General features: G+C 34.1%; 1 protein-coding gene across 2 annotated transcripts in view; it reads left to right on the top strand.

The window, feature by feature from the left end:
• The window catches only part of BLTP3B (bridge-like lipid transfer protein family member 3B), a 91,808-nt gene extending 78,217 nt beyond the window's left edge, over window positions 1-13,591 (top strand). For both annotated transcript variants that reach the window (XM_023631476.2, XM_023631477.2), the window contains 2 exons: window positions 7,496-7,689; window positions 9,340-13,591. In XM_023631476.2, coding sequence (XP_023487244.2) covers window positions 7,496-7,689; window positions 9,340-9,459 — 314 coding nt within the window. In that variant the 3' untranslated portion in view covers window positions 9,460-13,591. The remainder of the gene's footprint in view (window positions 1-7,495; window positions 7,690-9,339) is intronic.
• The last annotated feature ends 2,093 nt before the right edge of the window (window positions 13,592-15,684 follow it).

Genomic DNA, 15,684 nt, shown 5'->3' with positions numbered 1-15,684 from the left:
AATCCAAAAAATATTGTTTTAAATGACATGTTTATAACATCTGAAGAAAAATATTCATTTGCCTGCTCATATTGGAGAAACACTCATAGGATTAAACATCAGTTTGATGAGTAAAAACTAATTTAAAACAGGGTGCTTTGAAATTTCTTCCCCAATATTTTCCCAGACGTTTCTTATCTTTATTATACAGTTAGTCAAGTACATATTTTATCTATTGCGAATTTATTTTAATAAAGTAGCTAAAGGCAAAATAAATCATGGGTCTAGCAAGGGTGTATATTTGCATGAAGATCGTTTCAATATGGAAGTTCCATTTGGATTTGTCTTTCAAGTTGTATGTTTTTTTTTAAAAAAAAGAGTCACATCTGAATAACCAGTCTACCCTAATGAAAGCAAGGTAAAAGATTTCGTTATGGCATGTCTAACGTTTTATGCACCCCATGTCTTACACTTTTGAAAACGGGAAGCAGCTCCTTATTACATTTTAAGAATATATTTTTCTCATCTCATGCGTTTACAATGACAGGTTATTTGGATCTTTTCAGCAAAGCAATTTAGGTAGTGATGAAATGTTAGAGGAAAAGGCATATGCTAGATTTTTTGTAAATGGGCGTCGAAACAGTATTGTTTGAAGTTAACTAGAAGCTCTCATACGTTTAAGTTGTAGACGTACCTTTTGAAATCTGATTGGGATGATGGAAAAGTATGTTGTGCTATTCAGGATATTAGCATTGTACAAAATCCAAGATTATTTTAAAGCAGTTTTCCTTTGGCACTGAAAAGAACAACATATTTTAAGCATAAACACGTAAGCTTTGTTTTATGTAGAACATCTCATGTTTTATTTCGATGTATTCCTAAAATCAATGTTATGAGGCAGATTGTGTTATTTTGCTTATGATGTGAAAATTAATTGCTTTAGAGTCTTCAATATATAATGTAACACATAGCCTAATGTACCCCACATATAGCTTGTATGATAATATATAATAAATATGACTCAGACAAATATATCAGCTACGATAATTTAATTAAGAGTAATTTTATTTACTTTTTAGAATTTAGAAGGGCTTTTGGGGAATGATTTAAATGGCCCAACTTTCTCAAACAGCTCTTTAAGAAATTTCAAGATATGCTGTTTTTTTCTCTTTTGAAGCAAATTTATTTAGCAAGCAGGAACTTTCAAAATAATCTCATTAGTAGCTATTTCCACAGTTTGTTATAGGTATTCGTTGCTGTGATAATGGCAGTTTACCTAATATTTTTCTTCACTCTTTCCTGTTCTTCCAGTGTGTATTCTAAGCTATAGTTGCTGCTGATCTGATGTGATTAAATGAAGTCCATTGTGAAGGAATAGGTGCTTTTATATCTTTTTTTTGCTGCTTATCATAGTACTTGACACTTCCTAGGAAGTCTTAAAAACACTTGCCACTTTCTCAGTAAAGTCTTTAAAGAGAAATTTCAAATACTTTCTCAGAAAATTGCCAAGGTGCACTATAATTTCTTTCTTGCTTCAGTGAACTATGGCTAATTAGGTGACTATTAATAAGACTACTAATAAGAGAAAAAGAAAACGTTTGTTGTGTGTGTGTGTGTGTGTGTATATATATATATATATATATAATGTGTGTATGTTTACACCATGCCACCTATTAATTAATGGTAGTGTACTGGCTCTCAACATTTTTTCTACCCAGCACACCTAGGACCTGGATACTCCCATCTAGAACAGTGGCCCATTATGGCATTGATTCTCAACCAAAAGGGTCATGAGGAAGGGACTACCTCCTAATAGATTATTTTAGTATGTTGTGGGGAAGGGGCACTGTATATTTAAGGGTCTGTGATAAGTCGCTCTTTGCCACACCACACCCCTAGGATCATTGCCATAATGCTTCCTGACTGGGAATAGGGGAAGATGGTTTTGATTACTAAACCTAAAGAAAAGTGTAAAACTTAAACTCAGAAAAGTGTCTGTATGACCAGAGAAGTAAAATGAAGTCTTCTATTTGAGTAAACAGAGAACTATTAAAGTCTATATTCAAAGTCAAATATTTATCAAGCAGCTGCTGTGGTACTATAACAATATTTGAATATTGCTTGCCAGTTTATCAAGTTCCTTTACATTATTAACTTATTTAATTCTTACCATAACCCTTTGAGATAATTAAGGCTAGTATTCTTATCACCTCCATTTTGCAAGTGAAGAAATTGAAGTTTAGACAGATGGTTCAAGATGAAAGAGCTACAAAGTAAGTGGCAGAGCCTGCGCTAGGGAAAAAGTATATGTTGCTGTAAGACGCTGCACATTTCATCCATGAGAGGCATAGATTTGTTCGTGGAGGTTTGTCCCAAAAACTTGAAAAAAGCTCTTTCAAAGCAAATAAAAGGAAATACATCCTTCTGTAGTGATAGACTCCAGTCACCCCTGTCATTCACAAGTTCTCTCCCTTCCTGTTCCTTTCCAGCCTCTCCCATCTTTTTACCTTCCTCCTGCCTCTTCCTCCCCATTCCCTCCCTTATCTCCTTCTTTTCCCATCCCACCTCCTCCTCCTTTCTATCTCTTCTTCATCTCCCTTATATATACATCCCTCTTCCTGTCTTCCCATCCTCCCTCCTCATTCTCTTCCACTCTCCATCTTTCTCTTCCCTCCTGTACCTCATTCCTTCTTTCCCTCTCCCCACATTTCTTCCTCTTTCCTTGTCTTTCTCCTTCCCTTTTCTCCTCATTGCACCTCCCAGTGATTGAAATAAAATGAGTTTCAGAATTGTTTAGTGAGTGATTTTTTCATTATGCTTAGGATCCCATGAGTAGTGAGAGGTAGGCTAAATAGAATGGGCCCTGAGTGCTCTGTTATTCACACTACAGTCAGTGTAACTCAGCTTTTCTTTGTACTTCATATTAGCATTCTGTGTCAGATTTCCTTTAAAAGAAGACTTTTACTCCTTTAAAAGTTTGAAAAGCAAAGTATGTTATAAATTACTAATCAAGTAGTATTTTAGGGGTATTGTTAGTCATTTGAGCTTGAAAGAGTGGAGAACTTGGTTTTCCCATGACATCGTACTTTAGGATTTCTCTTACAGTCAGTACCAAGCCAAATGGTATGCGAATCTGAATCAATACAGCAGTTTTTGTGGGGTTTTTTTTGTCATTATATTAGTAAAAACATAATCGGTGCAAGATGATATTGTAAAAAGTAGTTTCTGATTTGAAACCACTATAATAAAATGAAACCAAGAACAGACCAGAACTCAACTTGGTGAAACTTATCCATGTAGATAGGACTATTCCATTTTTCTAGATACAGAATACCAGTAAAATTGACAGAAACATCATGCAGGGTAATTTGGTAGTACAAACAAAAGCTTTAAAAATGTTTTTATTCTTTGACTTAGCTATGCCCTTCTGGGAATCTTTTTTTTTTTAAGATTTTATTTTTCCTTTTTCTCCCCAAAGCCCCCCGGTACAGAGTTGTGTGTTTTTTAGTTGTGGGTCCTTCTAGTTGTAGCATGTGGGACGCCGCCTCAGCATGACTTGATGAGTAGTGTCATGTCCGCGCTCAGCATCCGAACTGGCAAAACCCTGGGCCGCCAAAGCAGAGCACATGAACTTAACCATTCAGCCATGGGGCCTGCCCCTCTGGGAATCTTTTTAAGGGGCAAAATTATGTTGAGCAGATATTACGCTTTCATCTACTCAATATAATTTGATTTGGAAAACTGCCATTTTCTCATTCCATCTGATTTTGGTGGGCCTGGCAATCACATGATCCTATCACAAAAGTGGGAATAGGACCCAGCTTGGCCAATCAAAAGATTTCAGACTTAGGGGCTGGCCCAGTGGTGTAGTGGTTAAGTCCACGTGCTCCACTTCAGTGGCCCAGGGTTCGAGGGTTTGGATCATGGGCACGAACCTACACACTGTTCATCCAAGCCACACTGTGGCAGTGTCCCACATATAAAAGAGAGGAAGATTGGCACAGATGTTAGCTTAGGGACAATCTTCCTCACCAAAAAGGAAAAAAAGATTTCAGCTCTTGGGACACGGTGAGTGGTAAATGAGTTGACTGTGACTAAAACAATCTGACTTTTTTTGTGAATTGATAAGGACACTGAGCGAGAAAGGGTCACAGGCTGTAAAACTTATCTGTTTGGGGTTACCACTGGTTACCTTTTCTATCATATGACTGAACCAACGCAGATGAAAAGTGGACATGAGAAGTAGAGAAAGTCAGGTTCCTAAAATGACACTCCTGAGGACATCATATGAATCCCAGTAACCAGCCTTGCCTGAAGTTCCATCACTTGGACTCCCCTGTTACAGAAACAAATAATGTTTCTTTTTTTAAAGCGGGTTTGAGTTGGCTTTTGTTCACTTGCAACCTAAAGTGTTCTGACTATATATGATCCAGAAAGTAAGAAAAAATGTTGATGTGTAAAGATATTCCCTGCCTTGTTTTTTATAATTATTTTTTAATTAAAGCATTTTTGAGAATAATTCACAAACCAAAATTCACCCAAATACCACAAATCACTGGTATTTAATGTGCTCACATGTGGTGTGGTGTAATCATCACCACAATCAGTTTTAGAACATACTCATCACCCTCAAAAATCTCTATACCTACTGGTAGTCTCTCCTGATTCCTTCCCCAGCCCTAGGGAACCATGAATTTACTTTCTATAGATTTGCCTATTCTGGACATTTCATCTAAATAGAATCATACGATACATGGTCTTTTGTGACTAGCTTCTTTCACTTACCAGCAGGGTCACTGATGGTGAACAGATTTCAGAGGAGCTGAATTAGTGGCACTAACAACAACAATCTTTCACTTAGCAGAATGTTTTCAGGGTTCATTCATGTTGTTGCATGTATCAGTATTCATTCCTTCGTATGGCCAAATAATATTTCATTCTATGGATATACTACATTTTGTTTATCCATTCGTTGCTTGATGGATATTGGGTTGTTTCTACTTTTTTGGCAATTATAAATTATACTGCTATAAACAATCATGTGTAAATTTTTGTTTCTCTTGAGTATTTATCTAAGAATGGAATTATTGTGACATTTGGTAACTATGTTTAACCATTTGAGGAATTGCCAGACTGTTTTCCAAAGTGACCGCACCATTCTGCATGTTTACCACTAGCAGTGTTTGAGGGTTCCAACTTCTCTGTACCTTTGTCAACACTTGTTATTATCTGACTTTTTGATTATAGGCATCCTAGTGGGTATGAAGTGGTATATTATTAATTCCCTAAAGGCTAATGATGTCAAGCATCTTTTCATATTTTTATTGGCCATTTGCATATCTTTGGAGAAATGTCCATTCACATCATTTGCCTATTTTTTAAATGGATTGTCTTTATTATTGAGTTGTAAGAATTCTTTATATGTTGTAGAAATAAGTCTTCTATCAAATATATGATTTGGAAATATTTTATCCCATCCTATAAGCTGTCTTTTTACTTTCTTGTTACTTTTTAAGCACAAAAGTTAATGAAATCAAATTTATAGGTTTTTTCTCTTTTGTTGTTTTTGTTTCTTTCATGCTTTTAGTGTCATCTAAAAATCCACTGCTAAATCTGAAGTCATGAAACTTTACTCCTATGTTTTCTTTTACGAGTTTTATAGATTTAGGTCTTAAATTTAGAGGTTTGATCCATTTGAGTTGGTTTTTGTATTTGGTGTGTGGGTAAAGACCATAGACACACACATGGGTTTGTTTCTGGACTCTCTTAATTCTATTCCGTTTATCTGCATATCTGTCCTTGTGCCAATACCATACTGTCTTGATTACCAGCTTGCTTTGGCGTAAGTTTTGAAATCGGAAAGTATGAGGGCTCCAATGTTGTTCTTTTTCAAGATTATTTTGACTCTTCTGGGTCCCTTGCAATTCCATATGAATTTTAGAATCAACTTGTTAATTTCTACAAAGAAGTCAGCTCAGATTCTGATAAAGATTGTGTTACAGCTGTAGATCAATTTGGGGAATATCTCTGTCTTAACAATATTAAGTCTTCCCGTCCATGAACATGGAATTTTTTTCCCATTTATTTAGATCTTTAATTTTTTTCAGCAATACTTTACAGTTTTCAAAGCATAAGTTTTGCACTTCCTTTGTTAAATTTATTCCTAAGTATTGTATTCTTTTTGATGATATTTTAAATGGAATTGTTTTCTTAATTTCATTTTTGGATTGTTCATAACAAGTATTTAGAATGACAATTGATTTTTGTATTGGTCTTGTATCCTGCAGCCTTGCTGCACTCATTCATTAGTTCTAAGATTTTTTTAGTGTAGTCGTTAGGGTTTTTTTAATATACAAGATCATGTCATGGGTGAATAGAGATACTTTTCCTTTTTGCTTTCTAATCTGGATGCCTTTTATTTCTTGTCTAATTGCCTTGGTTAGAATCTCTAGGACAATAGTGAATAAATGTGGTGAGAGGAAGCATCTTTGTCTTATTCCTAATCCTAGGGGAAAAACATCCAGTCTTTTACTAATAAGCATGATATTAGGTGTGGGTTTTAGGTAGATGCCCTTTATCAGACTGAGAAAGTTCCCTTCTCTTCCTAGTTTGCCGAATGTTTTTATCATGAGAAAGTGTTAGATTTTGTCAAATGTTTTGTCTGGGTCTCTTGAAGTTATCATGTGGCTTTGGTTTTGTTCTTTTCTGTTGATGTGATGTATTACATTAATAGATTTTTGCATGTTAAATCAACCTTGCATTCCTGAGATGAATCCCACTTGCCATGGTGTATAATTATTTTTATTTATTGCTGAGTTCAGTTTCTGAATATTTTGTTCAGGATTTTTGTGTTCATATTTATAAGTATATTGATTTCAGTTTTCTTTTCTTTTGACTTTGTCTTGTTTTGGAATCAGGGTAGTACTGGCTTAATAGATTGAACTGAGAAATGTTCCTCCTCTTCTATTTTTGGAAGAGTTTGTAAAGATTTTATTTTCTTCTCTAAATGTTTGGTAGAATTCACCATTGAAGCCATCTAGGCCTGGGCTTTTCTTTGTGGGTTGTTTTTTTTGATAACTAATTCAATCTCTTCACCTGCTATACATCAATTCACATTGTCTTTCTTCTTGAGTCCATTTTGGTAGTTTGTATCTTCCTAGGAATTTTTCTGTTTCGTATAAGTTATCTGATTTATTGGCACACAGTTGTTCATGGCATTCCTTTATTATCATTTTCATTTCTGTAAGGTTGATAGTAATGTCCCTTTTTTCATTTTTGATTCGAGTAATTTCTTTTCTTTTTTGTTTGTGTTTTTAGTCAACCTAAAAGTTTGTCAGTTTTGTTCATTTTTCAACAGACCAGCTTTTAGTTTTATTGACTATATTGTTCTATTTCATAATAATAATGTCTTCATACTAATAGGGATAAATTGACTTTTAAATTTCACAGTATAACTTAAGATTTATCTTATCAAATATTTTCAAATATTATCTGAGCATTTTATTTGTTTGATCAGATTCTCAGATGCTTAACATTGGAAATGATTTGAAAGAAGATGTCAAAAGTGATTCAACACTGCTTACCAGTGGAAAGTATGATTTGAAGAAACAACACAGTGTCACTCAAGCCACTCAGACGAGTCCAGAGGTTCCTTGGCCTTCTCAGTCAGTTAACTTTCCTGAGTACTCCTTTGACTTTACTAGAGAACAGGTAATGGGAAAACTAATTCGTCTCATTCAGTTTCAGCAATTAAAATAAATACTAGATACTAAATAGTTAAAAAATTATTTCTTTACTTATTTAAACGTGTGTTGAGTGCCTGTTACGTGCCCAGGCACTGTGTTAGATACTGTGGATGTAGTGTTGAGCAAGATAGGGACATTCCCAGCCTTCAGAGAGGTTGTAGTCTAATGAGAAGATAGAGAAGTAAATGTGGGAGAGTGCCAGTTTCTGGGATCTAGAAAGGCTTCTTGAAGGGCATATTAATTTTGCTGGAGTTTTTTTAAGTTGCAAAAGTATCATAATATTTCAGAATATTGGAAAAATATTTTAAAACAATTTTAATACATTGTAAACTCCTACAGTGCTATCACTATTTTTAAATTTTTCCCCTCAGGCTCTTTTCCATATTTTTATAAAGATTTTATTATTCTAGTGCAAATACTGTATTTTTTTTCACTTAACATCGTTTAACAAATATTTTTCCATATTGCTATGTTTTGCTTTGTATTTATTTCTAATGGCAGAGAAATATGAATGTGGATGTACTCATTTCTAAACCTTTCTCTTAGCATTTGTTTCGCTTATTTTTTACGATTATAAATAAACAAAATGTTTAACAGAATTTTAATTCTCTATGATAGAACCATGGAATGAGTTCATTCATCTGTTCAACAAGGATTTGTTGGATGAAAACTCTGAGCTAGGGATGTAGAATTGAAGAGTATACCATCCCTATCTATTTAGAAACTCAAAGGCTGGAGGAAAGACAAGAGTGTTTGAACGGTGGTCACAGCATACCATGTCAAATGCTGTACCAGAGACTGGGGAAGTATAGGGAAATACCTAACTTGGTCAATAAGGCAGAAATTCTTAAGTTGGGACTAAAAGAAGTCTGAGAATTCTTTGAAATTAAATACACATTTTAATTATCTGTGTAAATGCATTTTTCTGGAGAGAAAGTCCTTAGTATGATCATATCTTCATAGTTAAGGGTTAGAGAGTAGTTCTAAGATGATAAAATACTTGAACTGAGTCTTAATGAGGGAAAGGGAGACCTGTTGGCTATCTAGGTGAAAAATGTCTAACGAGATATTCAGAAGGTGGGTCTGGAGCTTAAGAGAGGTTTGTGCTTTATCAGGCTATGTATGGTGGTTGGAGCCACAGGAGTAGATGAGATCATCTAAGAGAGTGACTTAAGTGATAAGAGAAGATGACCAATTATCAATATTTAAGGGTTCCTAAACAGCAGAGGAAAAGATGAGAAGTCCATAGGTAGACAGGGATAAACATGAAAGAGCTGTGGCATAAAGCCAAAAAAGGAGAGAGGCTTAGGAAAGAGGGGCGAGGTCAACAATGTCTAAAGCTGCAGTCAAATTGAAATTAAACAAAATCACTATTAGATTTGGAAATTAGGAGTTAATTAGTGTTTTGAATTGTTAGGTCAAAACTTATGAACATTTTTAAGTGCTTGATACATGTTTCCAAGTAGCTTCTCAAAGCAGTTTTCAGCTTAAGTGCACCCTCACCAGCATTGGGTATTTTTACTGTCCCAAGTGTCACAACTTTAGATACTATATAAATAGTCTATGTTTTCTGAAATTAATTAAATTCTCTTCTTTTCAAAATATATCATTTCAGCTCATGGAAGAGAATGAATCTCTTAAACAGGAGTTGGCTAAAGCTAAAATGGCTCTTGCAGAGGCTCATTCAGAAAAAGATGCTCTTCTTCATCGTATAAAGAAAATGACAGTTGAATAGCAGGAGTCAACAACACAAATTGAAGCTCTGGAGTAGGGAGGTTATATTTATAGTATGATGTTACCAGTTAGTGGAAGATTTTCCTTTTCATAAAAAGACAATGAAATGAAATGGAATGTGATGAAGTGGTGACTATTCAAGGCCAGTTTAGAAAGTATTAGGTACGTGCATTACAATCTTTGGGTTGTTTGTGTTTTGAGTTTAACCCTCTTTTAAATTGGTGTGATATGGGGAAGTCAACACATACTGTAAAATAATTACATGCCTAATGAAAAGAAGATATCATTTCCTAATTTTGATATCCTATTATAGGCATTTTTTAAAAAGAAAAATGAAAACCTATTGTGTTTCCACAGATTGCTGAATTTATTTATCACTATTTGTTAATAATTTACTATTATTTACATAGATTGAAATGCTTTTAGGGCTAATGTAAAATAAAAGGAGACACATTTTAAACGTTATTAAAATTATGTACTTGAATCTATAATTATTTAATGACTGTAAAAAAAATCCAATCAAATTAATAAAATATATAATTACTGGGGCCGAAAATTCTGGAAAATCTTCACCCTGCTGAACTTGAAAGTAACTTGAAAATGTGAAAAAAAAATCATTTTAAATGATGGGTGAATTGTGTAAGTTGAAGCTATAATTTTCAACAAAAAAAGATGGTACAAGTGTAAAAAATAAAAAGCACAATGTAAAAAAGCAAAACATTAGAGTATATGGCCAACTGATTTTAAAAAACATTATTTGTACATTCCTTTAAACATTTATTGTTAGAAGTAAAAGAGTAACTGTCCTACTAAATTTGGCAGCATTTGTAACTATAAGAATTTTAATTAATACTATTTATATTATTTCTTTACTTTCATCTTTCCTCTATTTAAGGAGGGGAATGTTTTCAGAGAATTTTCTTTTCACATTCTTAAAACAATTTCATGCCATTCTTGTAGTATCATGTTAGGTGGATATTTGCACATACTGAATTTATAAAGCTAGTTTTGATTAAAGCTCTATGTGACATATATACTATCTTCTATAATAAGAATAGTTGGTAAATTTTGAATTCTATTTTCTAGGAATTGTTAAGGTTGAAACCAACATGAGGGAGAATCTCAAGCATGCATTATGAAGTAAAAGCTCATCAGTGCTTAAGAAACAGAGACTTTTAAAGATTTTAAATATATTTCTGATAGAATTAAACTAAGTGGGGTCTATTTTAAAATTTACATTCTTAAATGTAAATATATCCAAGATAGAACGTAAACAGCTGGACTGTTTCTTTAAGATTCTTGAACATTTTAAACTGCATTTTGACACATTCTGGTGCTTTGCTTGTTTGGCATGACTTATATAGCCATCTTCCATATTTGAGTACTCAGAGGAGAATACATGGTTCATTTATATTAAGTGTTGGAGTGATTTAGATTTTATTGAAAACAGTATTGTTTTTTCTTCTATAACATCCATTTTCATTATTACTTAAAAATACAGGCCCTGTTTTGAGACTTGAATATACAACAAAGAACAAATTAAATTGTTAATATTTTTCCTTAGAGTATTTTAAAAATCATGTTAAACCATGTTCATCTAAAACTATATGATAGTCTTAAATTAAAATCAAAAGTCTAATTAAATATTTAAACTGTATAGCTTATATCCTTAGTAGGATACTTTTGATTTGTAGGTAGATATTCAACAAAAACAGTCTCTATTATGGAAAAGCAGGATTGATGGGACATTAACTTCTTCAGAGCTGACAATGTTTCTCAGGATTGACCTGTTTGCTCTATATAACTATTATATTTATGGTATATTGTAATTGTTTAGTGTTATAGAAACTGAATGTTTTCCTTATTCCTTTTCAATTTATTTCTCCTTCTCAAGAAAACCATATAAACAATAGATGATGATGATTAATATGGATCTGAGCATTCTATATGGAGTTTTTAAAATTTATAATGAGTACTATTTTTATAGAGATTTAAAATTCATAAAACACTTCCAAAAACATTATCTCATGTAATTCCCACAACAAACCTGGGAGGTAGATATTGTTGACATTTTAGAAGTTAAATAAAAACCCTAAGGCTCAGAAAGAACAAGTCACTTGACTGAAATCATAATTAATAACCTATTCTTTTGACTTAAATTCCAGATATGTTCTTTTATTTTACTTTAGTCATAAATTCACAGATTTTGCCAGGGGTGGGGAGAGGAGTCACTTACTGTCTTTTGTCTGTTTTTCCTTTAAAGATAAATATAATTCTTTTAAGTGTGTGTGTGTGTGTGTGTGTGTATGTGTGATGTTTATGTATTACTCAAACTACTTAAAAGATAGTGGGAGAACTTTTGTTTGATTAAGTTAACCCTGACCTTTTCAGTGGTGTGAGAGATATAGGAATAAACCTATAATAAACTTACTATATTTTTTAAGTGTCTACAAATTAGAAATAAAGTTGCCATATCTTGAATTTTTTTTTTTTGCTAAACTTCTAGCAGAGATGTTAGTGATCATGAGAAGGAAATGGTAATCGTGTTTTGCTTTTTTAATTTCATGTACGTCAAAAATATTTTCTTGGTATTTTGTATTTTTTTTTCGTTTTATCCCATAATTTCAAAAGACTAAAATATGACACTAGTTGTGATGAAACGTTTTTTTTTTTATTTACGCCATATAAGAATGGCTGTGTACGGTTGCAGGCTAATATGTGGAAACGTTAACCAGAAACTCCTTTCTAGGTTTTCACTGTTCTTATTGTTATTCAATACTTATCAATACATGAGTTGTAATTTATTCTTTAATGTATTAACTTCCAGTCTAATCTAGGCATCTTCCTGTTTCAGTGTTTGGCACCACCAATTCCGACTGGTTCCCAAACTAGTAACCTAGCACTCATCTTAGACGCCTTCCTCTCCCCAGTTCTCCACCCCCATCACTTCATTACCGGGCGCTATCATTTTACCTTATAAACATCTCTCAATTTTGTCTGCTTTTCTCTACTTCTCCCCAACTCTCTAATCTAAGCTTCATCAGTACCTTTTGCCTGCACTACTGCAGTTGCCTCCCAGCTGGCCTTTCTACAACTTACTCGGGCCCTCCTCTGGTTCAGTCTTTATACTGCGGGCAGAATTCTCTCTTTCTTTTTTTGAGAAAGATTAGCCCTGAGCTAACGTCTGCCACCAATTCTCCTCTTTTTTGCTGAGGAAGATTGGCCCTGAGCTAACATCCATGCCCATCTTCCTCTACTTTATATGTGGGATGCCTGTCACAGCATGGCTTGGTAAGTGGTGCGTAGGTCCGCACCCAGGATCCAAACCAGCGAACCCTGGGCTGCCAAAGCGGAACGTGCGAACTTAACTGCTTGGGCTGGCCCCAGAATTCTCTTTTTTGAAGCACAGTTTTAATCAAGCCAACCCAGCTACTCCCATTCTCACCCCTAGCTTAAAACACTTCAATGACTTTTCATTGCTCTTAATGATGAAAAAATAAATTTTGTGTGACCTATGAGGTCACATATATTAGGGCCACTATCTACTTGATAAAGTAATTCTGAGCATTAAAAGAATTAATGTCTCCAAACATAAAACAGTGGCTGGCACATCACCTTAAAAGACACTCAGTAGAGGTTAGTTATTATTACCACTCTTCATCACCCTCATTGTGCACCACGTGTCAGTTAACTTTGTGTTCCACTTTCATTGCAATTTAGGTATCTGGAATGTGTGAGAATTAAAGTGTTTCTTCCACCATGGGAACCTTTTCTCATGCTGTTCCTTTGGCTTGAAATACCTTTCTCTGTTGATTGCCTAGTTAATTCCTATTTGTCTTTTGGATCTCAGCTCATACATCACTTCCTCAGGGAAGCATTCCCTAATTTCTGTCACAGGGTAAGACTCGCTGTTATATATTATCACATGACCACACACCTCTACTTAGCATTGAATACCTTTGTAATTTTATATGTATTTGTTTGATTAATGTAGACCCTCTAGATTGTAAACTCTGTGAGGGCAGGAATTGTGTTTTTCTTGTTGTCGTTGTTCACCTTTGTATTCCTTATGCCTCATACAGTGCCTGGCACATAGTGGGTGCTCAATAAATTTGTTGAAAGAATAAAATGAATGGATGAGGGATCAAGGATGTTTTTCAGGTATTGAGTTCTTCCTCTCTGTTGTATTGAGGGGAGAAGAAACAGGCAGAAAAGTAGGTAGTGATAGTTAGTAAAAGGGGCGGATTCCTTGAGTCCATAAGGAAAGAAAAAAGTGGGGAATGGAGAAATTTGCCATATTGTGTTCTTCAGAATTTTGAATATCTGAATATCTAGTTGGTTTATCACGAAAAAGAAAATCAGCACATCACTTCATAAAACTGCTGTGATGCCAGAATGTCATCTGGCTTTGATTGTAACATATGGTGTTGTGGCTGTCGAGATCTGCCAGTCCTAGTAGCTAAACAGAATGGAAGTAAGGCCAAAAGAGTAATGGCCGAAGTAGTTTTCAATTTTGAGAAATTGACTGGTACCGAGGATCAGTTGTGCCTAATTCCTGAAAGTGTAAACAGTATCATTTTAGCTTTTACCTAGAGATGCTGAGGAAAATACCTTTTGAGCTATGTCTCAGTTTCCTTTTAGAATATATAAAATACCAAGAGTTGGAGTTACACAGGACATAGAAACACCATGGAGTTACATTTTTCAAGCACTAATTTCTTCATTAAATTACAATACTTCATTTTTTTTTTTTACAAAATTAAGGTAACATGAAGCAAAAATGTAAGCATGATGGATTTTATAAATCGTTGGGTATTATTTAGTGAATCATTGTAACGTGGAAAGAAGGTCATGTTAGTGTTACAGTACTTATACTCGGCATATATGTTACCAACACTACTGTGTAGTCTTGGCATGTTTTAGAATTTGAAACTTTTTAAAGATTTTATTTTTCCTTTTTCTCCCCAAAGCCCCCCAGTACTTAGTTGTATATTTTTAGTTGTGGGTCCTTCTAGTTGTGGCATGTGGGACGCCGCCTCAGCCTGGCCTGACGAGCAGTGCCACCTCTGCACCCAGGATCCAAACCGGCGAAACCCTGGGCTGCCAAAGTGGGGCGCAAGAACCCAACCACTCGGCCACGGGGCCGGCCCCTGAAACTCTTTTAAGAGAAAAATTTTAAGGTATATGAAATCAACTTAGTGTCTTTTCTATTTGTATATATTATAAAATGTGTTAAACTTTTTGGTCTTAGAAAAAAACTATCACCCAGAAGAATAATCTGGGTTTTAAAAGATTCTGAAACCACTCAGACAAAAAGGCATTACTGTATAACTTCTAAATTAGATTTTATTTTCATTATGCTTGTGTCATCAATCAAAGGTTAATTCATTCTTTACAAGTTATTCTAAACTGATTGAATGTTAAGTAAAATTTCTCATTCTTGAGTTAATTCTTCACTATGTGAAGAAATATTTGATCATTTAGGTGAAGAAATACTTGAGCATTATAGAGGTTAAGAGAGTACAGTTAGTAGAATCATTTTGGTTGATATGACAAAAAAGAACTCAAATACTGAATCACAAATGTCATCAAGAATAAACGAGAATTAAAAAAAAAAATAGGAATATGAGTAAAGGTTTAAATAATTAGAGATCAGAAGTATCCCTGAAGGATATGGGTGAAATAAACTTGTAGGGGTATGATCAAAGTCCATCTTTCATGATATTTAAAATCACTCCAATTAAAATATATAGTATAATTAGAGCAGGGGCTTTTAAAAGTAACCATGGTGAACAAATCCAGTGTAAGGAAATATGTTGGACAAGTTCCAATAGTTAAGCACTTGAGAAAGATCTGTGATAAAGAATTGATTGGTGTATCATGTGACTTAAAACCTAAAGTAAAAAATTAACACATGTAGAAAGTCTTCAATTTAATATGTAAAAATTGACACATGCAAAAATTCAATAAATGATTTGCCCACAAAAGTATTAGAATCTGTTGAAGTTCCAATTTTGACATGCAAAGTGAGTCAGAACACTCACTGCTATTGGACACATTGTATTGGTATAGCAACAATGTGGCACCTTGGCATTTGTCTGAATTCAATGTCTTTGCTTCATAATTCCTATTAGCATAATTGGTATAGCTATGATAATTATTTATTCCTTTCTTCACTCTGGTTTTACTTTGTCCATTCCTTGCAGTTGATCAAGAGATTTTTCAT

Source organism: Equus caballus, chromosome 28 (genome assembly GCF_041296265.1).
Source record: "Equus caballus isolate H_3958 breed thoroughbred chromosome 28, TB-T2T, whole genome shotgun sequence".
In the NCBI taxonomy this organism is placed as follows: domain Eukaryota; kingdom Metazoa; phylum Chordata; class Mammalia; order Perissodactyla; family Equidae; genus Equus; species Equus caballus.
Note: the sequence above shows the minus strand (reverse complement) of the source record. Positions and strands in the feature narration are given on the sequence as shown.